This window comes from Hippopotamus amphibius, chromosome 2, assembly GCF_030028045.1.
Source record: "Hippopotamus amphibius kiboko isolate mHipAmp2 chromosome 2, mHipAmp2.hap2, whole genome shotgun sequence".
In the NCBI taxonomy this organism is placed as follows: Eukaryota; Metazoa; Chordata; class Mammalia; order Artiodactyla; family Hippopotamidae; genus Hippopotamus; species Hippopotamus amphibius.
The window spans coordinates 63,788,892-63,815,377 of record NC_080187.1 but is presented as its reverse complement, the minus strand read 5'-3'; the positions used below and the strand labels follow the sequence as shown (position 1 = coordinate 63,815,377).

At 37.6% G+C, this 26,486-nt stretch overlaps 1 protein-coding gene across 2 annotated transcripts in view; it reads left to right on the top strand.

Moving 5' to 3' along the window:
- LOC130845066 (contactin-associated protein-like 3) overlaps positions 1–26,486 on the top strand; it is a 168,401-nt gene that overhangs the window by 87,234 nt on the left and 54,681 nt on the right. For both annotated transcript variants that reach the window (XM_057721666.1, XM_057721667.1), the window contains exons 7-10: positions 280–426; positions 8,043–8,214; positions 15,380–15,486; positions 18,661–18,780. In XM_057721666.1, the coding sequence (XP_057577649.1) occupies positions 280–426; positions 8,043–8,214; positions 15,380–15,486; positions 18,661–18,780 (546 nt within the window). The remainder of the gene's footprint in view (positions 1–279; positions 427–8,042; positions 8,215–15,379; positions 15,487–18,660; positions 18,781–26,486) is intronic.

The following is a 26,486-nucleotide window of genomic DNA, read 5'->3' as shown; positions in this document are numbered from 1 at the left end:
AAGCATGACCAGGATACCACATCACCTAATTGCCTACTTAGAACCCCCCTGCAGCCAAGCCCACATCTATCCTACATCTCTCTGTCTCTCTGTGTCCTCCATGGTGCATTCTGCATTGCCCAGCCAGCTAAATGAGCTAGGTGGGCTTCAGGTGAGTTCTTGATGGTCTGTGGCAGGTGGTCCAAAGTATGCATCATATTGTTTTCAAGTACTTGCTCTGTTTAGAGGCATCTATAAAGTTTATAGGAATCTCTTTTAACCTGTTTTGTTTACTTTCAGGTGCTGGATTAAATGATGGGCAGTGGCATTCTGTGTCCTTATCTGCAAAAGGGAATCACTTGAATGTGATGGTGGATGGTGAGGCAGCCTCCATGGCTCATTCCCTGCTTGGGCACATTGATTCAGGTGATACCTATTATTTGGGGGGTAAGTAAAAGGAACTGACCTATATTGGCAATCAAACCATCTTTATCTTTCCAGCTCCTACCTTCTAACCCATGTTGTTAAGTGAAAATTAATACCAAAGAATGATTCTTCTCTTTCAGTTATAGTCATTGGGAATGTTGAGTGGACAAAGATGATAAATTATGATCTACAATGCAAGTCTACTAGATGGCTTTGTTTAAAAGTGCACGTAGTAAGATTGGCTTTAAATCGGCACTTGTTTTCAACTATGGCTGCACGTTGCAATCAGCTGGAAAGCTTCAAAATGCTGACGCTTGGCTGTATCCTCAGAAATACTGATTTAACTGGTCCTGAGACCTGGACAACAGGTTTCTTGAATGCTCTCTGGGTGATTTTATGTGCAGACAATATTGGGGGTCATTGCTTCCATCTCTTACCTTTAATACCTTGCCGGAGGGAACTTTCCTAATGCCAAATGACTCTTGTAACCTTTCCTTTAGATTTTATGTGCCAAGTTTATTGCTGCATGTGGATATTCTTCTTCTGTCTGTTGGCTTCTCTTCTGCCTGGAGCCTGGTCACTCAAAGTGTGGTGCATGAACCAGCAGCATCAGCATCACCCAGAAGCCTCTTAGAAATGCAGATGCACCATCCCTGACCTTCTGAACCAGAATCTGTATTTCACCCAGGTCCCCATGTGGTCTGTTACACTTTAAAATTTAAGAAACATTCTATTCCCACTGCCTATTCAGAAGGGCATCATTATATACAATAGGGGAAGAGATTAATTTAATGGCTATTAATATCTCACTTATTGCTTAGTGATGGATTTTACCAAGATAGTACCAGGCCATCTCCCGGGGACCGTAGTAAATGGGTGTTTGCCTGCTTAGTGGACCTTGATTGAGTCCATCCAGGATCTTTTCCACTAGGGAGGGGGACCTTCTGAGGGTAATAAATCTCCATCCCTGTGGCATTCAAGTGAAAAATCCTTAGCCACTGGAAGCTTAGAACTGTCAATAGTAAGACTTATTTTTAGTCTTGGCTTGCAGCCCTCTCTGACATTATTGCTGCTTTGCATTTTATACTTTTTTTTTCTAAAATAAATTTGGAATCATGGTGGAGATAGCTTGATAGCCCAACAAGAAAGTATAAAATTCTCCCTTAAGAATTGACAATAAGCACATCAACCATGAATCATGTTGTTTAATCTTTCAAGTCCCTAAAGCAACCTTCACAGTGAAAGGTGGAATTGTGCCAGCAGCTTTAAAAGATCGGATTGTTTGCTTTCCTTGCTTGCTAAATGTGATGCATTTGTGACCCAGATGCTCTTTTAAACCTTTACACTTATGATGGATTTTATAGTTCTGGAAAGGAACAAATTCCTCCAAAACTAAATGAAGAATTTATCCAAGAGTTATAATTTAGAAGTTAAAATATTTTGAAGCACTAAAAAATATAGAAAGAACAATCTGTGCTCTAGTACTTAATGACACAAGATAAAATACCTTTAACATTTTGTATTAAAAATTTTTTTAAAAAATACTTTTTGAATCATCTTTTCTATTGAACCTTCTACGTACTCAGCATGTGGAATGTACACTACATAGAAATAGGTACTTTCCATAAATATTTACATACTGATGTTACATGAGTCAGTTGTTACCATGAAATAGATCATTTGCACACGTTTTAGAAAGACTGCTAGTGTCTTGTAAAAGAATATGTGTGGGTGCACCCCCTCATCTACGAAATTAACCACAACACTTTTGAAGCTTCCCTTGCTCCTCCAGACTCTCACTCCCCTAATTATTACCCTACTTTTTAAAAATCAATCTTTGTATTGCTTTTCTTTATAATCTATCATCTATGTAGGCAACTTTAAACAATAAATTGTCTTGTGTTGCCTTGCTTTAAACTTTATGAATAGAATAATTCTGCATTCATTCTTCTGTGACTTGCTTTTTTTAGTTCTTCATTAGTTTTTGAGATCTAGCCATGTGGATATGAATAGCTAAAGTTAATTAATTTTCATGGCTGTATGGTTTTTGATGCATATTATATCATATTTTACTCATTTATTTCACCATTTTATGTTGATAAGACATTTTGATTGTGCCCATTTTTTATTATACAAATGCTATAAATATTGGTACAGCTGCTAAGAACCATTTTGCCAGTGATTTTTAAATTTTCCTTATGCACAAACTATCAGATTTTCATAATAAGGACAGTCAGTTTAGTGAAACAACAGTTGGTGCTGTGGTTTCAGTGGCAGGCCCCAGTGGTTAAGGTGAATTAATGCTCAAGAACCCACAGCTGTCACGTGGTTGTGCACATAGACCCAGCCTTTGCCTTCATTAACATCTATGAAAGGACCCTAGAGATCTAGACGAAATGTATTGAAAAAAGTATAATGAGCTTTTCCTAAGTATTTTTATAAAATTGTGTTGATGTGCAGGAAAAATGTCTTGTTAATATAGTTTCCAAGAAGAAACAGTGTCGCTAAGATGAGTGGAATTACAACGTTTAAACATCCCATGAGACAGTTTAATGACTTTTCTTCATTACAGCTTTCCTGTTTTTCTGATGTAACTCTGTGTTGGCACTGAGTGGCAAAAATAGAACTTGCAATCACAGCACTTTCTTCCTAACTAATGTATAAATTTAGAGTGACCTCTATATGCATAGCTATAAATATCTAGTTGACTAACGAATTTAGTCAAGTGTACATCTTATACCAATATACCAGCATCTTTTTTTCCTAGAGAAAGAATATATACTATTTTAAAAATTCAAGTAATGCCTTTGCCAGACTAAAACAAACAAAACCAAACACACTAGTTTACTGATGTTCAATAAAAAGGTGGATACTATTTTTACTCAAGGGAAACCAGGAGAGGAAGGTCTAGGACCAATGGGCATGGAGTTCTGATTCTCAATAGATTCATTACATTCACAAGTTTTATGCACATGTAGAATCCTTGCTCAGGGCCCCTTTGTCTCCATAATCCACTGGACTTTACAGTCCTGTTCTGAGTAAAGTAGGGCAGGTCAGCTACAGCTTGAGTGGAAGTTCTACCCTGAAAACTCCAATGTCTGGGTGATTTATTCAATCCAAAGAGTAGCTTATGTCAGTATCTCTTTACTTATCTTCTTTTTTTTTTTTTTTGAGTTGTGAATTGAGTTTATTTGGGGCAAAATTAGGACTGCAACCTGGGAGACAGCATCTCAGATAACACTGAGAAACTGTTCCAAAGAGGCAGGGGAAAGTTAGTATATATGTATTCCTGGTAAAGGAGGAGTACATGCAATCAAACACATTTTTTTGTAGGGGCTTCAGCTAGTCACGAGGAACAGACCTCACCATGTAGGGATTTAGTGCTTTTCTAGATATGAGGGAATGCAAGGGTTGGGCTCATAAAATCAGTTCCGGAAAACATCTTAACTATCTAAAGACCTGTTCTGCCCATCCTCCAAAGCACAGAGTGCCTCATTCCCGGTCTCCACCCTGAATTCCCTTCAAGGGATGTGGAAGGTCAGCAACAGTAGCAGCACAATGTAATTTAGTCCTTGTGCAGGCCGATGGGAAGTTCCAGTTTACATTTGACGGGGCCCCCTCATGGTCATAAATTCGCCCATGTTCTGGGAGGCATTTCATGACCATTTCGTCCCACCGTGCTAGGAAGGCTCATTCCCAGGTCTGATGAAGATCTCGCCGATAGGCCACTCAGTGTGCCAGTACTGGGCTAGGTCTTTGTAACAAAAGTCAGTCTTTACTTATCTTCTTGATTAGTGTCTGTCAGTACCAGAATATGTATGATGTTGACATGGAAGTGAACTTCATCCGATCCATGCTCTGTAGCAATATTTGGACTAATAAAGTTAGTGTTCCTGGGTCTTCTAGGTGAAAGCCAGTTCATGATATTTGATTTTTCAAGGAAAACAGTACCCCGTGTTTTGAAATACTCCTTGACCAGGTTTCCTTCCCATTACTCTTTTTTTCTGATGGATAGTCATCATTATATGGTCAATCAAATTTGTTGCAATGCTTCATCGTAAATGCAGACTAGTACGGCTTGCAATTACTGTTAGGGTGACTGTATAACTTCAGGATACTTTGGCAAATGAAGGAGATGATGTCAGAGATTACTGCAGGACAGCAGCATAAATCAGGACTCTCTGGCCACCTGGAAGTCTCTGTTCTGTCTTGGCCTGGCAGTCTCAGAGCACAGCTTTCTTACCATGAGAAGGGTCATCTATAAAATAGCAGCATTTTTTAAATGTCCCATGAGAGCTCTGTGATCTAGATATCTCATTTTCCTTTTCTGCCTTTTCTTAGTCTGAGCTTTTTTGTAATTTGTCTTCCAAATGCAGTTTCACTATAGTATATTGTACACAGATTTTTGGTGTCTGCTATTAAGGGTAGTAGAAAGTTAAGCTCTTAATAAATTCCCTTTTATGGAATCTTTGTACTACTCAATAGCATACTTGCACTGCAGAATTGAGGAATATTAAGTTATGTTCAAAATCCCCCGAGTGTCCTGTGAAACATTAGCAGGCCAGTAAGCCTATGACAAATCTAATGAGAACCCATTCTGGTGCAGTGACATAAGTGTTAATTTATCTGTCATCCTCAGAAGTACTTAAACTTCTGAGTCCCTCGATCATAATGGATATCTTTCATTAATTTAGCAATAACTTTTCACTGTCCACTTCACTCTCCATCCCAAATCAGGTCATTGGTGAATGACCCGCTGCCATTTTACCACCAGGGCTTCGGGGGCAGCCATCTGTATGGACAGATACGTATCTCCTGCCCTGTGCTTCTCTTGGGCTGTGGTACCCTACTTCTTTTTTTTTTTAAATTAATTTATTATTTTTTTGGGGGGGTACACTAAGTTCAATCATCTGGGTTTTTTTTGTTGTTTTTTGTTTTTATTAACATTTGCTCAATTCATTTCCATGGTTGATATTTATTTATTTATTTATTTTATTTATTGACCTTTATGTCATACCTGAAGAACTGAGCACTCAGTGGTTTGACATTTCCTTCCTTAAAGTTTCACTTTCAGAAAGTTTTCCTCTTGACAACTGGATATAGTTTCGTTTTGTCCTAACAGATATAGTTAGATACTGCATTGTATTTTGAATAAGTTTGAGGCTAGTGATCCAGAGAAAAAGAAAACAGAAAAGGGATAACAGTGATTTCACAAAGCTATTTATTAGCTTAATGTTTCCTATGTTTTATCCTAACATTCTTAGTTACTAAGTGCGGTAGGTAGAAGTCACCTATAAGATATAAAGATATACCAGGTTTCTTTCAAATATATCCAACCCTTCAGAAATTCTCTTGCAAATTAAAATGTGTGCATTTTCACATAAGACAAGAAAATGGTAAAGGAAAGCTGTAGAGTTAAACAGTTCTTTATAATATAACATTAAATTTGAAATGTCAAAATCCCTTTGAGGTTAATTTATGAGGTTTCATTGTGCCTTTAATGGTTTCAACCTGATGCAGGCCTTGGCTTGTTTTGAATTCTATTTGTCAGAAATACAAAGCATTAAAGCCTCAGTCGCTGAAAGAAAAGTACAGATAAACTGTGTGTATTTTATGAAAATTCTTAGGTAGAAAGCTAGCATCCATTATGCAGGAACAAGAAGAGGTTCTGTCTTCAGTTCTTGCTCTTTGAAAGTACACTAGCGATTTCAAGACAAAACTACAAAGAGAGATGACTGAAAAACACATAAGTACAATGAGTAAAATCTTTATAAAATTACTTATTCCTTTTGATTTAAAAAATAAGAATCTTATCAAATAACCTCAAAACCCAGGCTGTAAATATTAACATAAGAATTTCTTAACATTTAAATGATTGGAAAATACAATGCAAAAAGATGAATAATTATGACATTGTATCTAAACAGTTAAAACAGTTCTGGAAATGATATAAATGAAACAATTTTATAAGGCAAAACATAAATAAAATAGGTAAATTTCATATGAAACAAAATTTACTTGACAATTTTTAGGAATTAAAACAATGTTAATTATTAAAAATGTTGTGCTTCTTTCATATTTGCAGATGAAAATAAAGTATTCAATTCAGTAAATGCTTTGAGCTTTTGTCCTATGTGGACTGTCAGCTGATTTCCCTAGGAAGCTGCCTCTGCATGAGAGACCTATATGTGAGTGGTTTAGTGGGGGTAGTTCTTGGGAATACCACCTGGAAGGTTGAAAGGGCAGCTGGGACGGACAGAGAGACAAGCTGAACTGCAGCGGAGTTGCAAAAGAAGCCTCTGAAGACCCCAAGGGGGATTCTGAAGCAGGGATGCCCTTCAGGGAGGTCCCAGTTGAGAAAATGGGTCTTGGCCACTGCACTGCATCACTCCATTGTATCCTTGGGCACTGCTGTCCCTGGGGAGGGGCACAACCTTGTGAGAGCCAGCTCCCTTCAGCCTGGTGGATCCTGTGGAGAACCTCAGCCTTGAATAGGGGGAATAATGGGGTCTGGGCTCTGTACAACAGGTTTCCCCAAATTATTGCCTTTTACAGAAGCATGTCACAATTAGAGCATCCTCTTACCCTAACTTTCCCCTTCCTCTCCTACATTGCCAATCTTGCAGTAGCAAAGCTAAGAACCCATGATTCCTTTTGGAGACAACTAAAGGGAGGGTAGGATGACACTCAAAACTCTGGTGACTTTTCACTTGGAGAAGGTTGTTCTAGATCCCATCTTGCTTTGATTTTGATTTCAAAGCCATGTCCTTGCTCATAATCATTATAAGAGCATTGTCTCTTGAGAAACCCAAGAGGATAAAACAAAACCACTCTATAGGAATTATGGTTGTTAATGTACAGCAAACCAAGTAATGGCTGTAGCAGAACTTGTACAATTTAACTCTTATTATTATTGAAATTAATCAAAGCTCATTTTTTCTGTGTTGCTTATTTTTCTCCAGAATTTGCAATGCCATATCATGAGATTTTATTAATTTGTCTGTGTGTTAATGTTAAAAGATATTTGACTAAAGTGCCTAATTAAAAAAGTAAATGTAAATTGCTATTAGACTTCTGAGACCAGTTATCAAAAGTGCTTTAAAATATGCCTGTGCGTGCACACACATGCACGTACAGAGTGAATATTTAACAGTTTTACGTGAATGGAGGGTACCAGGTCAATTCTCAATTTAAAATTATGTTTCAAGGATTTTAAATTTAGCAAGTCTTATTATGCCTGTAACTTTTTTTCTGATTCTACTGGCATATGCCTTTAGTGCATCTAGCTTAACATTATGCTAAAAGGAGTGATTTCTTGAGTATGCCTTCAAAAAAGAAATCAAACTGCTTAAATTAAATGTGCAGAACTCTATTTGTCAGGTTTCACATCTTCCTTTCCTCTCATCTCTCCATTAACCTGGCTTTAGTTATTATTTCAATACCAACAAATTTTGTTCTTGTCCGCTCTCCACCACCCTATCCATGGGTAATGTGACCTTCCCAACTGGTATAGGAAGTCTAATCTTCAGGTATCTGCGAACAAGGGGAGGCAGCAATTTTTGCATATGAGAAATAATGTACAACATTTTTTTCATAACTGTTTATTTTCTCCTCTGTGTGTCTCCATGTTCATTCAGGCTGTCCCGACAACAGCTCTGACCCTGGATGTGCAAATCCCCTGGGTGGATTTCAGGGCTGCCTGAGGCTCATCTCTATTGGTGACAAAGCGGTGGATCCCATCTCCATACAGCAGGGGGCGGTAGGGAGTTTCCGTGACCTCCAGATAGACACCTGTGGCCTCACAGACAGGTAGACAATCTCACATCAGCATGCCTGTTTTCAATTTTTTTGATAGCAGATTAAAAACAAATGAACCACTGGAAAAGAGCATCTTCTTGCCCTTTCTCCATTCCCGATATCCATCCCATAGGGAAAAATTATGTTTACATTGAAAACAAAAATGACAGACTTTAAATCTTTCCAGTGATATTTTCTTAGAAGACACCCACACTCTCATGGATTTTCCTTGTGTATACCTCCAAGCTACTTAATTCACACAGAATACTATTGATGCTGTTATAATTATTGATGAGTGTATACTTTAAAAAATTCAAACATTACACAAAACAGATTAGAATATTCTAAAGAGATTGTTGAGGACCCGGAAATCAAAATTCTATGTGGTCAGCTGCATTCACCTTACACTCCCTATTCTACAGGAAAAATGAAAAATGACTCTTCCTTTGAGAAAAGTTGGAGCTTTAGGGATTTACTGTTGTAAACACAGTAAAGATTGGAGAGAATTCAGTTACCACATACTGAGCATAATACCACTTCACTGAAGAAGATAAGAGAGGCAAAGCTTTAAAACAATAGCGTATTAAAATTGCCAAGTATTGCAACTTTACTGAAGTTATTTGTTGGTCATGCTTTCTGACTTTTAAGTAATTTTGTCTAAAAGGGATGGCTTAACCATCACGCATAAGTATTTTCTGTGTCTGGTATGTCTGACTTCTCTGCAGTAGGCGTGCATAAAATTTGTGTTGAATAAATGTGTGCAGTCCGGACATCCTCACACATCCATACACGGAGTACCTTTCCAAAGTTCAAACTGTGCAGAGCCCTTTGTGGAGTAAATCTAATCCAAATTTAACCCTAATTGAAATTCCCTGTCATGTCCAATTAACTACAAGTTACAGTGCAATTTAGTAATGTATGAGAAGATCATAAACTCCCAGTATGTAAAATATGAACTTGAAAGTACTTGATTTCTTTCATGCACGTGTCCATGGCCATATGTTCACATTCTATTCATTTGCAGAGGAAAAAAGTGATTTAAAGAATTTAGACACAGCTCTCAATCCTGATTTTCAGATTATAAAAAAAAAAATTGGCATAGAAACTGTAACATCATCTGTAAGTTATCATTGCAGCCAGTTCTGGAATCCTGAAACTTGGTCTTGGGAGAGGGTTAAAGATGTTCTTTTGGAGGTACAGTGCAGCCCCTCAGCCATGGGAATGGCTTTTATTGGGTTGGGAGGGTGGGAAGTCACAGCTCACTGCCAGTAGCGTGGTTGTCACTTCAGTCAGGAAGCTCACAGAAAGTTATTTCAGTGCCTCGAGAATGCCATCACAACATATGTTGTAATCACAATAATTATCTCACATAAAGGTTGCCTCTTTGTACATAAAAAACAAAACAAAAACCAACTTGTGTGTATGTGTGACCAAAATAGAAACAAAAAAAATTTCCCACATCACATTTTGAAAAGATTTTCAGTTATATGTACCAATCTATGGAGACATCTGGGGTAGTAAGTTATCTTCTATACAACTGAGGTTCATGGCAACTCTGTAAGTGGGTATAAAAATAGCTCTTGGCAATTTGGATGGCTTATATAGTCACTAATTGTAATTTTTTATGGTTCAACATCTAAAGACATGTCCTTATTCTCCATTCTTCTTGATACTAAAAAATGTTCATTTTTCCTCAGCCCTTTAGTCCATACCTACTAACTGCATGTCCAATGCACCATGAAATAGATTCACTTAAAAGCTCAGCAAAGCAGACACCCACTCCTGGGCTATCTTCAGGCACTGTGCACTGTGCCCAGCCATCCACCCAGCCCACTACCCTGCCTGCCCAGAGCAAGTCCTAATGTGCTCAAGTGAAGCTGAGATTTATTATTAAAATGCAGCTAGCTTTGTAACTTCTATCCATCGGGCACAGGAATTAATAATTCATCATACATAGCAGCATTTGTCACACTGCAAATGCTGAAAAGATGTTTGAAATCTGAGGGGTACTTAGGAAGCTTTCCTGAGCCACACAAGGACTCATGTGCATGGTGCTCTGTCTTCCCGTGGCTTGGATAACACTTTACAGGGAAGGTGGCCCAGTCCTTTGGGGAGGGGATAACAGTGAGGGAGGATCGTGTCTTATACCCTTTCGGTTTTGAACATTAGGGTTACATGTCACGTAACTCAGGCTACACGGCCCTTTTCAGGTTCCTTTTAGGCCCAGATCTTCGCTATCTGGAGCACCCCCAGCCGTACATGGTGCTGATGGGGTCACTTTTCCTGCTTCCACTGCCTTGGCCCAACATTAATCTTCCAGATGCTAAATGCAACATTGTGCATCATACATCTTGGTTTATTTTTTAATAGAAAAGAACACATTTAAAAGAAAACTAATTACCACAAACTTAAAAGTTCTTGTTTATGAAAAAAAGCTTATCCCGAAACATTTTTAGGTAACCTATGATATTCTTTATCATAGAACAGTCATTTTCATTCTACTAAAAAAGTATGGAATCTATTCAAGTGTGATTTTAGGGAGTTCCAGCATGTCAAAAAGAAAGGCAAGAAGCTGCTTTGTTCAAATGAGGGGTAAAGGGGATGGACCCTGCCAGGGTCAAGCCACCCCTTTAGTCCCAAGAGGTTCTATGGAACACCATCTGAAATGCCACCACTCCCGATACTCTGTGACTTTGCTGTAGGCTGTCCATTTCTTCCACTCTTATTGTAAGGAAACCTCTTCAGAAAGATAAATAAGTTGGACACCATTTATTCCACATGTGAATCCTACTGGCACAAACTGATTTTGAAATTCACAATCTTAAGGTTGACAAACTGTTCTGAAATTTGTCAGAAATTAAAAATAAGCATTTGCAGGAAAAATTTCAAAAAATCTAGTATATATCTTTTTTTTTTTTAAGTAAAAGTGAATTTGCCGATTTCCAGTTCTTACTGACAGCTGAGATTTTTCCATATTTTTCCAAAGAAAGCCAAAATAGTTCCTTTGGTTAGATCTACTGGAATTTCAGTGTCTGGGAGTGCAATTTGTGCTGTATTAAAGGAGAAAAAAAATCATAAAATAGCCAGGTGCTCCCTTTCATCTTTTGTTTTTCCTATTTTCCTCTTAATGATGTTTGTTTTACCTTTTCTGATTTGCAGATCAGTCACTGTGGGGGAGAAGAATGGGATGAAATAGGGGGTGTATGTTGCTCTCTGTGCATTTCTGTGTGTTCATACTGTACTATCTTCTAAGCAAAGATCTTGTCATTGGTGTGAATCTCTCTTGTTCTTAATACAATTTGTGGTAGTTCGTTATGGCAGTAATAGAAAAAAATACAACACATATAAAAGTATGTATAAATTTATAAATCTATACACATACATATTTTCTTTTTATAAGATGAGATTTTGAATGAATTTTAGTTTTATATACTTGCCTGTATTGATTGCATCCCTTACAGTGAACATTTCTTAATTAATACACTTTATTTTTTAGAGCAGTTTTAGGTTTGCCGAGAGCATGGAGAGTTCCCCTTTATCTCCTCTCTTCCCAGTCTCCCCACACACAGTTTCTGTATTATTAACATTTTGCATTAGTGTTGTACATTTATTACAATTGATGAACCTACATTGATATATTTTTATCAACCAAAGTCCATAGTTTGCATTAAAGTTCACTCTTTGTGTTAAACAGTTCTGTGGGGTTTTACAAATGCATAGTGTTATGTCTTCACTGTTACAGTATTGTATAGAATAGTTTCACTGCCCTAAAAGTCTTCCATGCTTCACCTGTTCAATCCTCCCTCCCTTTCCCCAACTCCTGGCTTGAAAATCACTCATCATTTTACTTTCTCATGGTTTTGCCATTTTCAGGATGTCATATAATTGGAATCATGCACTGTGTAGCCTTTCACGTAGTAATATACATTTAAGGTTCTTCCATGTCTTTTGTGCCTGGACAGCTCATTTGTTTTTAGTGCTAAATAATATTCTGTACCACAAATTTATCCATTCACTTACTAAAGGACGTCTTGGTTGCTTCCAGGTTTTGGCAGTTAATAAAGCTGCTGTAAACATTTATGTGTAGATTTTTGTGTGGAAGTACATTTTCAACTCATCTGAGTAAATACCGAGGAACACAATTGCTGGATCATTTAGTAAGATGTTTAGTTTTGTGAGATACTGTCAAACTCTCTTCCATTTGGCATTCCCACCAGCAATGAATGGGAGTTCCTGTTGTTCCTCATCCTTGTCAGTATTTGATGTTGTCAGGGTTTTGGAGTTTTGCTCTCCTATTAGGTCTATAGTTTTATCTCATTGCTTTAATTTGCATTTCTCTACTGCAATATGATGCTGGGAATCTTTTTATATTTTTGTTTGCAATCTTGATACCTCCTTTGGTCATGTGTCTGTTCAGATCTTTTGTCCTGGTTTTTAATTGCTTATTTCCTTATTGTTGAATTTTAAGAGTTCTTCCTATATTTTAGATACGAATCTTTTGTTAGATATGTGTTTTGTAAAAGTTACCCACTAGTTTATAGCTAATCTTTTCATTCTCTTAGTGTCATTCATAGAAAAGAAGTTTTTCATTGAACTGAAGTCCAAATTATCATTTTTCTTTTGTAGACTGTATCTGAAAACTCATTGCCAAACTCAGATCTTCTCCTGTGTTATATTCTGAGAGTTTGTTTTGCATTTTACATTTAAAAATTCTAAGATCTAGATTGAGTTCATTTTTGAGAAGGATGTAAAGTCTGTATTATTATTATTATTTTTGCATGTGGAGGCCCAGTTGTTCCAGCAGCATTTGTTGAAAAGACTGTCCTTTCTCCTGTGAGTCGCCTTTGCTTCTTTGTTAAAGATGAATTGATTACATTTGTGTGAGTTTGTTTCTGGGCTTTCTATTCTGTGCTATTAGAATCTATTTGTTCTTTTGCCAGTGCCACACTGTCTTGATTTCTATAGCCACACTGTCTTATTTCTTGATAATTAAAGTTAGGTAGTGTCAGTGCTTTGACTTTTTTATTCTTCAGTATTTTTTTGGGTCTTTTGCCTTTCCACATAAACTTTAGGATCGGTTTGTTGATATCCAAAAAACTACTTGCAGGGATTTTGACTGAGATTCCCTTGAATTATAGATCAAATTGGGAATAACTGAAATCTTGACAGTTTTGAGTCTTACTCTCCATGAACATGGAATATCTCCACTTATTTAGATTTTCTTTGTTATCCTTCATCAGAGTTTTGTAATTTTCCTCATATAAATCTTGTATATGTTTTGTTAGATTTATATCTAAGTATTCTATTTTTTGGATAGTGCTAATGGAAGTGCTGTGTTTTTCATTTTAAATTTCAGTTGTTCATTTATAAGAAAGAATCCTGCAGCTTTGCTATCATCACTTACTAGTTTCAGAATTTTTTTTGTCGATTACTTGAGATTTTCTACATAGACAGTCATGTCATTTGTGAACAAGTATGGCTTTATTTCTTTCTTCCCAATACGTGTATCCTTTATTCCTTTTCTTGTCTTATTGCATTAGCTAAGACTTCCAGTATGATGCTTGAATAAGAGTGGTGAGAGTAAATCTTTGCTTTGTTCACATACTTATGGGAAAGCGTCTAGTTTCTCTCCATTAAATATAATGCTGTTGTAGCATTTTGGAGAGTTATTTTTTTTTTAATCAAGTTGAGGAAGTTCTTCTCTATTACTAGTTTGCCAAGGGTTTTTGTTTGGTTTTTTGTTTTTGCTTTTCTTTTATCGTAAATCAGTGTTAGATTTTTGTCAAATACTTTTTCTGCACTTATTGATGTGACCATATGGTTTTTCTTCTTTAGCCTGTTTATGGGATAGATTACATTAATTTTCAAAATATTTTTTTCAATATTGGAGCAACCTTGCATACCTGTAATAAATTCCACTTGATTATGTGGTTTATATATATATAAATTTTTATACATTTTGGGATTCAGTTTGCTATTATTTTGTTGAGGATAGCATTCATTTTTGATAATGAAAAAATTAACATTCTTTCGATTAAAAAATTTAACCTTATAAACAAACATTAAAGCCTTATATTCAGTTTTAAAAAGTGAGATGTAACAATGTCCATGAGACATAGTGGTTATTTGGTTTACCTGAGTGAATTTGTGGTTTATTCAGTTACATGGGGGAAAAATAATAATAAAGCCCTCAGCCTTAAGTGAGCTCTAAATCTAATTTCTAGAGTCATCATCAGTCAGACTTAAAGTAGATGATATTCAGAACCCCTGGCACTGTAATGTTATATGGATAAAGAGTTTCTTCTTTTTCCTGCTTTTCTTCCTTCTCTTTAAAATCTTTCCTTATGTACTGAGTCAACATGGCAACATATTACTATGTGGTATGCATACATCAGTAAGCTTTGACTGCACAATAAATTATCCTTAAAACTTACTAGCTGAAAACAACAACTGTTTATTTATGTCACAATTCTGTATTTGCTGCCAGGCTTTTTCATGCATCTGTGGTTGCCTGGGGGATCAACTGGCAGCTGGATGACTTATAGTTGCCTCACTCACATGTCCTGTGGTTTGAACCCACAGGGGTGACTAGACCACCTGAACAAGCCCAGGTTTCTTCGTGGGGTTGTGCTTTCAGGGTTCAAAGCTCAGCAAGAGAGCAAGCCCACTGCCCAAGCACTCTTCTAGCCTCTGCTGTGTCAGTTTGCTAATGCCTTATTGATCCAAGCAGGTCATATGCCCAACCCACATTCAAGGTGGAGAAGTAAGCTATAGCTTTTGATGGAAGTATCTATAGGTCACATTGCAAGAATGTGGAAGCAGGGATGGGAAATGTGCTATCTGTGGCCATTGCAAAAAATTTATATCCCTGGTCATGTATGAAATTAATCTTGCCTTATTTGTGAAAAAGCAAAAAAACCAAACACATTTTCCAGGGTAATGAGATGTGTAGAAAATTTGTCTGTCACAAGTACATGACAATTGGCAGCATCTAATGGATTTTTAGTCTATGATTGATATATTTGGAAACCTTGATTACAAACCCAACAATTTTTGTTCATGTTGTTTTTGGTCAAGTCGCTGTCATTATCTGTCTTTCATTACAAGATATTAATATTAAGATACACATATATCATGACCAAATGTGGGAAATAGTGCTGTGTCTGTCTTCTTCTAGGTGTTTGCCCAGCTATTGTGAACACGGGGGTGAATGTTCCCAGTCCTGGGACACCTTCTCCTGCGACTGCGCACACACTGGTTACACAGGTGCAACCTGCCATTCCTGTAAGCCTCACACTTCACCTGTTCTCCTTTCTGTTCTGATTTCCATGTAGTTCTGTTTTTCTTTGCATTATTTTGTGTATATGTGCATGTCTGTGCAACCATGTGCTAGAAAGCAACAACAAAAACTAATTACTTTAGACACTAATTTTTGTCTGGCTTATTTTTAATCAACTTTATTTCCTAATAATGATAAGGCAGCTTACAGAAATATATATATCATAGGATAGAAAAAAATAGTAGGGAAAGGAAAATAAGTATAAGAAAATAAACAACATATAAATAAAATCCAGAATACATGATGTTATATCTTGTTCTCTTCCTCAAGTTGGACCCAATTTTAGTTCTCAGGTCCTGTCTGCCAAAGTAACAAGGATGAGTTACCAGACTCCCAACATTTATAAAATTAAACATGCAGAGTCTCAGAAGAAGCGCTGGATGGTGCTAACGTTGTAGGGTTTCTAGACATCAGTGAGAAGCCTGGTAAATGCTCAGGTCCCTGCCATCTCGATGTTCTCTGATGATGGTGGTGGTGGTGGTGGTGGTGATGGTGGTTAACATACTGGAATTTACCATGCACTTGCCTGGTTCTAGTTCTCTGCATGTTTCAACTCCTTTAATCCTTGAAACAACTCTAGGAGGTAAATGTATTATTATCTACATTTTACATTTGAGGAACGAATGATGCTAAGTTGTTTACCCAAGGTCATGCTCTTGATCACCTCTCAGTAGTGTTTCTTCTGTCTAGACCACCAGTCTGTTTTCTGAAGAATTCTTCTCTCAGCTTTAAAGTTAACAAAGCTTTATTGACCACTAATCCACTAGCTACTAGAAGCTCGTGACAAAGCCACTGAAATGCCTTCGGTTTTCTAACTATTGGCTCTTGTATATGTTTTTCTTTTAGTTTTTCCTATTTTTGTATCACTGCTGACATTTTTGAATCCCTTCTCTTGTAGTAGCCCTCTCTCTGGGTCTTTAGAGAGAGAGAGAGCATGATTTGAAAATTCATAAGTCTTACCATGTTCAATCCCTGCTACTGGGAGAATACATTACACTCTTAAGAACTCTTCCCTGTGAATTATTTAATTTTGTTTCCACATATGGGATAAAGGCAGCACTTGGATTGACTTAAATTTGTCCTTATGGGAAGTGAATCCCAGGGAGGCAAGCATTGGTGTTGGGGTAAGAACCCTGGGTCTGCGGTCCTGAGGGTTCCACAGAAGAGCCCAAAGCCTCTTGGAAGACAAAGGGAGGTGACCCATGCCCTAAACATCCCATAAGTTCAACGAGAGAGCAATTCCATCTGCAATTCTATTTACTATAATAGTGCCAGGTAATAATATGCCAGGGTAACTCTTCATTTGAAAAGAGCTGGACATCTGGGAAACCTGAGGCTCAGTGACTTGGCCAAGTGACAGTTAGGAATGGGGTGAGTTCTTCCTTAGAGTGTCTTCCATCATACTTAGCCAGGTGTCTTATACAAAACAGATACCTACTGAATATTAATGATTAAGGATTGATGGCTAAAATGCAATTGGTAACTGTGATCTAAATAGCATTCCAAATAACTCTGATTTTAAAACTAACATATATATATGTATGCATATATATGTACATATATCTATATGTTATACATATGTGAGGTCTTTTGCTTATGGCCCATGATTTGGTCTAATAATTGAATTGACTTTATTGGGATTCTTTAATTGATAACCCACATGAAGATGAGATATTGCCAAATCAACATACGTGATCACAAGGCCATTATTTTGGGGTCTAAGTACACAATTAATACATGTGTACATTCATGTTTAAAGTACTCTTTCTCCTAGTCATTCCTCCTCTACCCTTGTTTCCTAGGCAATCCCAGCCCCAACCCAAACACAAACACTGCTATCAATTTGCATGTATCCCTTTGGACACTTTTCTAGGCAGTTATGAGCATGTGTATGTACTTATAGAAATGTAAACACGAGTGGCCAAAACGCAAGCATTGCAGGAAAGCAATCCATATTATCTCTGTGTCCATCAGTGTAGATGGTAGTAGCTGTGCCATTGATTCGAGACAATCTAATTTGATACATTTGACACTTGACCATATTTGGCAAAATATGTAAAATCTCTGGGCAAAAAACATTCCCTTCATCTTCTTATTCTGTGAGATGAGAGGAAAACAACCCCTCGACGCCCCCCAGGTTTTTCTTAATTATTTGAAAGAGGCAAAGTTAGATATATAGATAATCCAGTCACTGTAGCATGGCATGAAGCCACATCGTACTAAGATCACTCTATTTTGTGGGTCTTGTCTGACCACCACCTGAGTCTGTCTGTGTGGATGACGAATCAGATTGTTAGAGGCGGCTTAAAGATCCAGTCCAACACTATGCCAGAATCAGTACTGTACAGTGCTGTCCCAGCAGCCATTGCTTTTCAGGTTTTTGAAGGGTTTTTCCTGTCAAGGCAACGAGTGATGCACATGAGAGGTGTTACTCAGTTGATCATTCATTTAAATGTATCTTGAATATTAATTGAGCCCATCATCTGCAGATGCTAATCACTTGCCTTGTACATAGCAAAACATTTATTATACATATAGAAAATTGTGAATTAGCATAAATTGAAACTACAAAGAGGCATTTCATATATATATTATATATATTTCTTTGAATTTCAGTTTTCTTGAATAATCATTTGCAAAGCATTTAAGGGCTCTTTTTTTTACAAACTTTAAGAACTGACTGAAGAAGAGTTGCTGATTTGTGAAATTCATCTCATCAAAAAAATGCATTTCACATGTAAATTGTTTTAAGTAAACAAAGAGTATAATTACTGGGTAATTTTAAAAAATTGCATGATTATTAGATAATAACAGATCATTTAGGGAGATTAAGCCAATGCACTTCAGATGCTTAATATGGTGACGCAAACAAGAATTAGACTAGAGTAAATCCAGTTATCATGATTTGGAAAAGAACTCTGTGTTTCTAGACCATGCAGTATTCAGATCCACACGTCCCATAGTGATACTTCCTAAAATCTTTCACCGTGTGCCTCAGAATCTTCACACTACCTGGCTGAAGCAGGGGAACACTCCTCTAGAGAAAAAGTCCCTGAGAGCAATGCAGAATGAGGATTCATCCCGTGGTAGCCCCTGTCTGAGATCTGTGTTCTTTGCAGCTCTCTACGAGCAGTCCTGTGAAGCCCACAGGCACAGAGGAAACTCTTCAGGGCTCTACTATATCGACTCAGATGGAAGTGGCCCGCTGGGACCATCCCTTGTATATTGCAACGTGACAGGTATGCTAATAAGCTATTTTAATGACAGTTAAACTTAGGTAAATACTTGCTGTGTGTGAAAAACCCAGATGGGGAAAGTAGGGTTTACCTACTGGCAGCTTTATTTAGATGTGCATTTTGATTGTAATTGTAATATGATTGCTCACAAGTATTAACATAATGTTCTAAAATAGTTACAACATGGCAATTAAAAGTTATGTCATTATTTTCCTGGAAATGTTCATTCCCTGTGCAGAATTAACGATAAATCTTTGCTTATTAATCTAAAACACAAAAGGATTTACTTTCTTCGTTTATGTCAATAAATGCCAAAGACTTAGGAGAATATTCACATTTTAATTTTATGAAAACATCCATTTGTATTCTTTGAACCTGTAATCATGTGCGTTTATCTAGGAGATAATAAATGTTTCTAAAGTGAATACACTTCATGTAATAATATTATTTATGTGCAAATGTATACATAATGTTTCATTTTTCCAAGAAACCTAATTATATATTAAAGGATTTGTTTATGACACCTTTAATTCTTTGAAACTTTTTAATTTAACATCTCTGCCTACAAGTGTAGGAGTGCAAAGGACCAAAGCACCCACTGTAAAATGACAACTGTCCTGATGGAATTGATATGAATTCTTTATACCTCTTCTCTTCCTGCATCTACCTATCCCTTTACCTGTAACTTTACCTCCACGCTCACATAACATTTCACCAATAAAAAAGACGATGAAACCTCCTTAAGAAAACTTTCTGTTACTCTAGCAATGTAGACTTAACAGGTACTTCAACAACCACAGAAGCTGACACTTCAAATTCTGAGATAATGATCAGAAAAAAATCAAATATAGATGGTTCTAAGGTAACTGTAACTTAGTTGTAATTTGGTTTCTCTGTTATTATGGCTCTGTCACACTGACAGTGTTGCAAGTCTCACAAGGAAGAAGTTATTTATGGGTAAATTGATGATGATGGTTTGTAAATAGCTTACAAACCTGATGCAGGTTGTTTTTGTTTTGTTTTTTTAATTTTCAAGGACCTATTGAGGTGACCACTGTTTTTCTTTTTTTTTCTTTTTTCCTTTTTTTTTTCCAGATCTTTATTGGAGTATAATTGCTTTACACTGTTGTGCCAGTTTCTGCTGTACAATAAAGTGAATCAGCTGTATTTATACATATACCCCCATATACACTCCCTCTTGAGCCTCCCTTCCATCTTGCCTATCCCACCCCTCCAGGTCATCACCAATCATTGAGTTGATCTCCCTGTGTTATGCAGCAGCTTCCCACTAGCTACCTATTTTACATTTGGTGGTATCTATATGTTAATGCTACTCACTCACTACATCCCAGCTTCCCCTTCCCAACCCCCTGTGTCTGCAAGTCCATTCTCTACATCTGCATCTTTATTCTTACCCTGCCACTGGGTTCATCAGCACCATTTTTTAGATTCCATATATATGCGTTAGCATATGGTATTTGTTTTTCTCTTCCTGGATCACTTCACTCTATATGACAGACTCTAGGTCCATCCACCTCACTACAAATAACTCAATTTTGTTCCTTTTTATGGCTGAGTAGTATCCCATTGTATATATGTGCCACATCTTCCCCATCCATTTATCTGTTGTTGGACACTTAGGTTGCTTCCATGTCCTGGCTATTGAAAATAGTGCTGCAATGAACATTCTGGTATGTGTAACTTTTTGAATTATGGTTTTCTCCAGGTATGTGCATGATAGTGGGATTGCTGGGTCATATGGTAGTTCTAGTTTTACTTTTTTAAGGAACCTCATACTGTTCTCCGTAGTGGCTGTATCAACCTACATTCCCACCAACAGTGCGGGAGAGTTCCCTTTTCTCTGCAGCCTCTCCAGCATTTATTGTTTCTAGATTTCTTGATAATGGCCATTCTGACCAGTGTGAGGTGATACTTCATTGTGGCTTTGATTTGCATTTCTCTAATGATTGGTGATGCTCAACATCATCTTTTCATGCATTTGTTAGCCATCTGTATGTCTTCTTTGGAGAAATGTCTATTGAGGTCTTCCACCCATTTGTGGATTGGGTTGTTTGGTTTTTTGATATTGAGCTGCCTGAGCTACTTGTATATTTTGGAGATTAATCCTTTGTCAGTTGCTTCGCTGGCAAATATTTTCTCCCACTGTGAGGGTTGTCTTCTTTTTTTTTTTTAATTTTATTTATTTATTTATTATTTTTGGGGGGTACACCAAGTTCAATCAACTGTTTCTATACACATATCCCCGTATTCCCTCCCTTCCTTGACTCCCCCCTGCCTCGAGTCCCCCCCACCCTCCCGCCCCAGTCGTCTAAGGCATCTTCCATCCTCGAGTTGAACTCCCTTTGTTATACAACAACTTCCCACTGACTATCTATTTTACAGTTGGTAGTATATATACGTCTGTGCTACTCTCTCGCTTCGTCTCAGCTTCCCCTTCACCCCCCGCCCCCTCCCAAACCTCGAGTTCTCCAGTCCATTCTCTGTATCTGCGTCCTTGTTCTTGTCACTGAGTTCATCAGTACCATTTTTAGATTCTGTATATGTGAGTTAGCACACAATATTTGTCTTTCTCTTTCTGACTTACTTCACTCTTCTTGTCTTGTTTATGGTTTCTCTTGCTATGCAAAAGCTTTTGTTTCATTAGGTCCCATTTGTTTATTTTTGTTTTTATTTCCATTATTCTAGGAGGTGGGTCAAAAAGGATCTTGCTTTGCTATATGTCATAAAGTGTTCTGCCTATGTTTTCCTCTAAGAGTTTTGTAATGTCTGGTTTTACATTTAGATCTTTAATCCATTTTGAGTTTATTTCTGTGTATAGTGTCAGGAAGTGTTCTAATTTCATTCTTTTACATGTAGCTGTCCAATTTTCCCAGCACCACTTATTGAAGAGGCTGTCTTTTCTCCATTGTATATTCTTGCCTCCTTTGTAAAAGATAAGGTGCCCATATGTGCGTGGGTTTATCTCTGGGCTCTCTATTGTGTTCCATTCATCTATATTTCTGTTTTTGTGCCAGTACCATACTGTCTTGATCACTGTAGCTTTGTAGTATAGTCTGAAGTCAGGGAGCCTGATTCCTCCAGCTCCATCTTTCCTTCTCAAGATTGCTTTGATTATTCAGGGTCTTTTGCATTTCCATACAAATTGTAAAATTTCTTGTTCTAGTTCTGTGAAAAATGCCATTGGTAATTTGATAAGGATTGCGTTGAATCTGGAGATTGCTTTGGGTAGTATAGTCATTTTCACAATGTTGATTCTTCCAATCCAAGAACATGGTTTGTCTCTCCATCTGTTTGTATCATCTTTGACTTCTTTCATCAACGTCTTATAGTTTTGTGCATACAGGTCTTTTGCTTCCTTAGGTAGGTTTATTCCAGGGTATTTTATTCTTTTTGTTGCAGCAGTAAATGGCAGTGTTTCCTTAATTTCTCTTTCTGATTTTTCATTGTTAGTGTATAGGAGTGCAAGAGATTTCTGTGCATTAATTTTGTATCCTGCTACTTTACTAAATTCATCAATTAGCACTATTAGTTTTCTGATAGCATCTTTAGCATTCTCTGTGTATAATATCATGTCATTTGCAAAGAGTGACAGTTTTACTTCTTTTCCAATTTGGGTTCCTTTTATTTCTTTTTTTCCTCTGATTGCTATGGCTGAAACTTCCAAAACTATGTTGAATAATAGTGGTGAGAGTGGGCACCCTTGTCTTAGTCCTCTTCTCAGAGGGAGTGCTTTCAGTTTTTCACCATTGAGAATGATGTTGGCTGTTGGTTTGTTGTATATGACTTTCATTATGTTGAGATAATTACCTTCTATGCCCACTTTCTGAAGAGTTTTTTATCATAAATGGGTGTTGACTTTTGGCAAAAGCTTTTACTGCATCTGTTGAGATTATCATATGGTTTTATCTTTCAATTTGTTAATATGATGTATCATATTGATTGATATGCATATATTGAAGAATCCTTGCATTCTAAGGATAAACCCCACTTGATCATGGTGTATGATCTTTTTAATGTGCTGTTGAATTCTGTTTACTAGTATTTTATTGAGGATCTTTGCATCTGTATTCATTAGTGATATTGCCCTTTAATCTTTTTTTGTGTGTGATGTCTTTGGTTTTGGTATTAGGGTAATGGTGGCTTCATAGACTGAGTTTGAGGGTATTCTTCCTTCTGCTATATTTTGGAAGAGTTTGAGAAGGATAGGTATTAGCTCTTCTCGAAATGTTTAATAGACTTTGCCTTGAAGCCATCTGGTCCTGGGCTTTTGCTTTTTGGAAGACTTTTAATCATAGTGCTTGTGATTGGTCTGTTCATATTTGCTATTCTTTCTGATTGTCTTGGAGATTGTACTTTTCTAAGAATTTATCCATTTCTGCCAGGTTCTCCAATTTATTGGCATATAGTTGCTTGTAGTAGTCTCTCATGATACTCTGTATTTCTGTGGTGTCAGTTGTTACTTCTCCTTTTGCATTTCTAATTCTGTTGATTTGCATCTTCTCCCTTTTTTTTCTGATGAGTCTGGCTAATGTTTTATCAATTTTGTTTATCTTCTCAAAGAAGCAGCTTTTGATTTTATTGATCTTTGCTGTTGTTTCCTTCATTTCTTTTTCATTTGTTTCTGATCTGATCTTTATAACTTCTTTCCTTCTGAGAATTTTGGTTTTTTTTTTTTTTTTTTTTTGTTCTTCTTTCTCTAATTGTTTTAGGTGTAACGTTAGGGTGTTTATTTGAGATTTTTCTTGTTTCTTGAGGTACGATTGTATTGCTATAAACTTGCTTCATAGAACTATTTTTGCTCCACCCCATAGGCTTTGGGTCATTGTGTTTTCTTTCTTTCTTTTTTTTTTTTATTTAAGAACTTTTATTGAGATAAAATTGACATACTGGGTCATTGTGTTCTCACTGTCGTTTGTTTCTAGGTTTTTTTCTTTATTTCCTCTTTGATTTCTTCAGTGATCTTTTGGTTTTTTAATAGCATACTGTTTATCCTCCATGTGTTTATATTTTTTTTACAGTTTTTTTTCCTGTAATTGATATCTACTCTCATGGCATTGTGGTCAGAAAAGATGCTTGATACAATTTCAATTTTCTTAAATTTGCCAAGGCTTAATTTGTGACCCATGATGTGATCTATCCTGGAGAATATTCCATGTGCGAAGAAAGTGTATTCTGTAGTTTTTGAGTGGAATGTCCTATACATATCAATTAGGTCCATCTGCTCTAATGTGTCATTTAAAGCTTGCATTTCCTTATTTATTTTCTGTTTGGATGATCTGTAAATTGGTGTAAGTGGGGTGTTAAAATCTCCTGCTATTATTGTGTTACTGTTGATTTCCCCATTTTTGGTTTGCCTTATGTATTGAGGTGCTCCTATGTTGGGTGCATAGATATTTACAATTGTTATATCTTCTTCTTGGATTGATCTCTTAATCATTATGTAGTGTCCTTCCTTGTCTTTATTTTAAAGTCTAATTTGTCTGATATGAGTATTGGTACTCCAGCTTTCTTTTGACTTCCATTTGCTTGGAATATCTTTTTCCATCCCCTCACTTTCAGTCTGTATGTGTCCCTAGGTCTGAAATGGGTCTCTTGTAGACAACATATATGCAGGTTTTGTTTTTGTATCCATTCAGCAGTCTATGTCTTTTGGTTGGAGCATTTAATCTATTTACATTTCAGGTAATTATTGATATGTATATTCCTATTACCATTTTCTTAATTGTTTTGGGTTTGTTTTTGTAGGTATTTTCATTCTCTTATGTTTCCTGCCTAGAGAAGTTCCTTTAGCAATTGTTGTAAAGCTGGTTTGGTGGTATCTGTGAGCTTAGTATGACCTTAGGTAATCTGTGTGCTGATGGGTATAAATGGAAATATAAAAAGAAAAACAAAAAAAATAAAATAAAATAAAAATACATTAAAGAAAAAGAAGAAAATAAGATGAGGAAAAGAACTCAGCACAACAGAAAAGACAACTAGAAATAGAACAAAAAATGTTATGAGACACGAAGATCCAATAAGTGTAAAATAGTAATTAAAAACAAAAAAAATGCCAGAACCAACAACAGAATAAATTGAAAGAAAACAATTAATGATAATAATTCTGTTTCCTTGGGATCTCAGCTCTGAGTGTCCTTGTACATGCCAAGAGGCCCTCCTCTGCATCTGGGTTGAATTCTGGACCTGCTTTGTGCCCTGTGGGGTCCACTTTGGCTCTGATCTGGCCCAATTCCTGTTTGTGCTTACTCCCAAAGTCCACAGCTGCCAGACCTAGACCTTTTTCATTTGTGGGAACATTCATTGTCTACTCAGATATTCCAAAAACACAGGGTCTACCTAGCTGATTGCGGGGATTTAATCTGCAGCTTGTACAGCTGATGGAAAGATTTTTTATTCTCTTACTTAGTCTCCCCATCCCTGGCATTCAGCTTTGGTTTTGTCCCTGCTTCTGTGTGTGGTCCAGCCACAGGAGTCTGGTTCTCAGGCTGCCTTGGAGCTCTTGGGTCTGCCTCAGTGAGGGCTTCCTTTATTGTTCATCTGCAGGCACCAGGCATGTAGGGAGAGAAAGACTTTGATAGTGGCTCCTCTCCCTATGTGTGTCTCAGCAGTAGCCCCTTGTTTGGATTGCGGGAGCCTTGGTGGCAATGCCAATTGCACAGGGAAGCCGGCAGGCATGGGTGTAGGACATCTGGCCCTAGTGAGGGTCTTTCCTGGCTCCTGGTGTAAGGTGCATGAAGGCCAGCCCTCAGGGAGATGTTTGTATTACTCTGCTACTGGTGGAGCTTCCTTTATTGTTCGTCTGCAGGAGCTGGCATGTGGGGAGAGAGAGGGTACAATAGTGGCTCCTCCGCCTTTGTGTGAGTCATCAGTAGCACGATGCTTGGATCCTGCGAACCCCAGCAGTGGCACCAACTGCACAGGGAAGCTGGCAGGCACGGGTGTAGGAGGAATGGCTCTAGAGATGGCCCCCCTGGCCAGACATTTTTGGCTTTCTGCATCAGGCACACTAGGGCCAGCCCTTGGGGGCTTTTTCTGTTACTTGTCACCTGGCACTCTACAGTCAGGCCTGGAAGGGGCTTCCTTTATTGTTTGTTGTGGGCACTGAGAGAGAGGCTACAATGGTGTCTCCTCTGCGTGTGTGTGACTCAGCAGTAGCACCCTGCTTCCACAGCAGCCCAGTCTTCCCCAGTAGGCATTCCCTGCTGTGGATTTTTTCCCTCCCTTCCCTTCAGTCCATCTCCCCACAGCCAACAGCAGTTCTCACCCTGGGCCTGTTCTCTGGTCCCCACACTCCAGCTCCCAGAACCCCTGCACTCCTGTGAACACATGTCTCAGTTCAGGGCATGCAGGGCCGCAGTATAGACCATCTGTGTGTTTCTCACTCTTTCCCATCTGCCACAGATTGGCCGCTTCACCCTCTTTGGACAGCCCCAAATGCCTCCCTTCTGTCCCAATTGAATTCCCCATCAGAGAGGGGGTTTCCCCATCAGATAAGGGGTGGGGGGTTCCCCGAATTTGGAAATCTCTCCCCTGCTTCAGCTCCCCCAGCCCCAGGGTGCAGGTCCCATCCCTTTTTTTCTCCTCCTCTTTTCTCCTTTCTTTTTGTTATCCTATCCAGTTATGAGGGATCATAGTCCTTTCCAGTGTCCAAGGTCTTCTGCTACTGTTCACCTGGTCTTCTGTGAGAA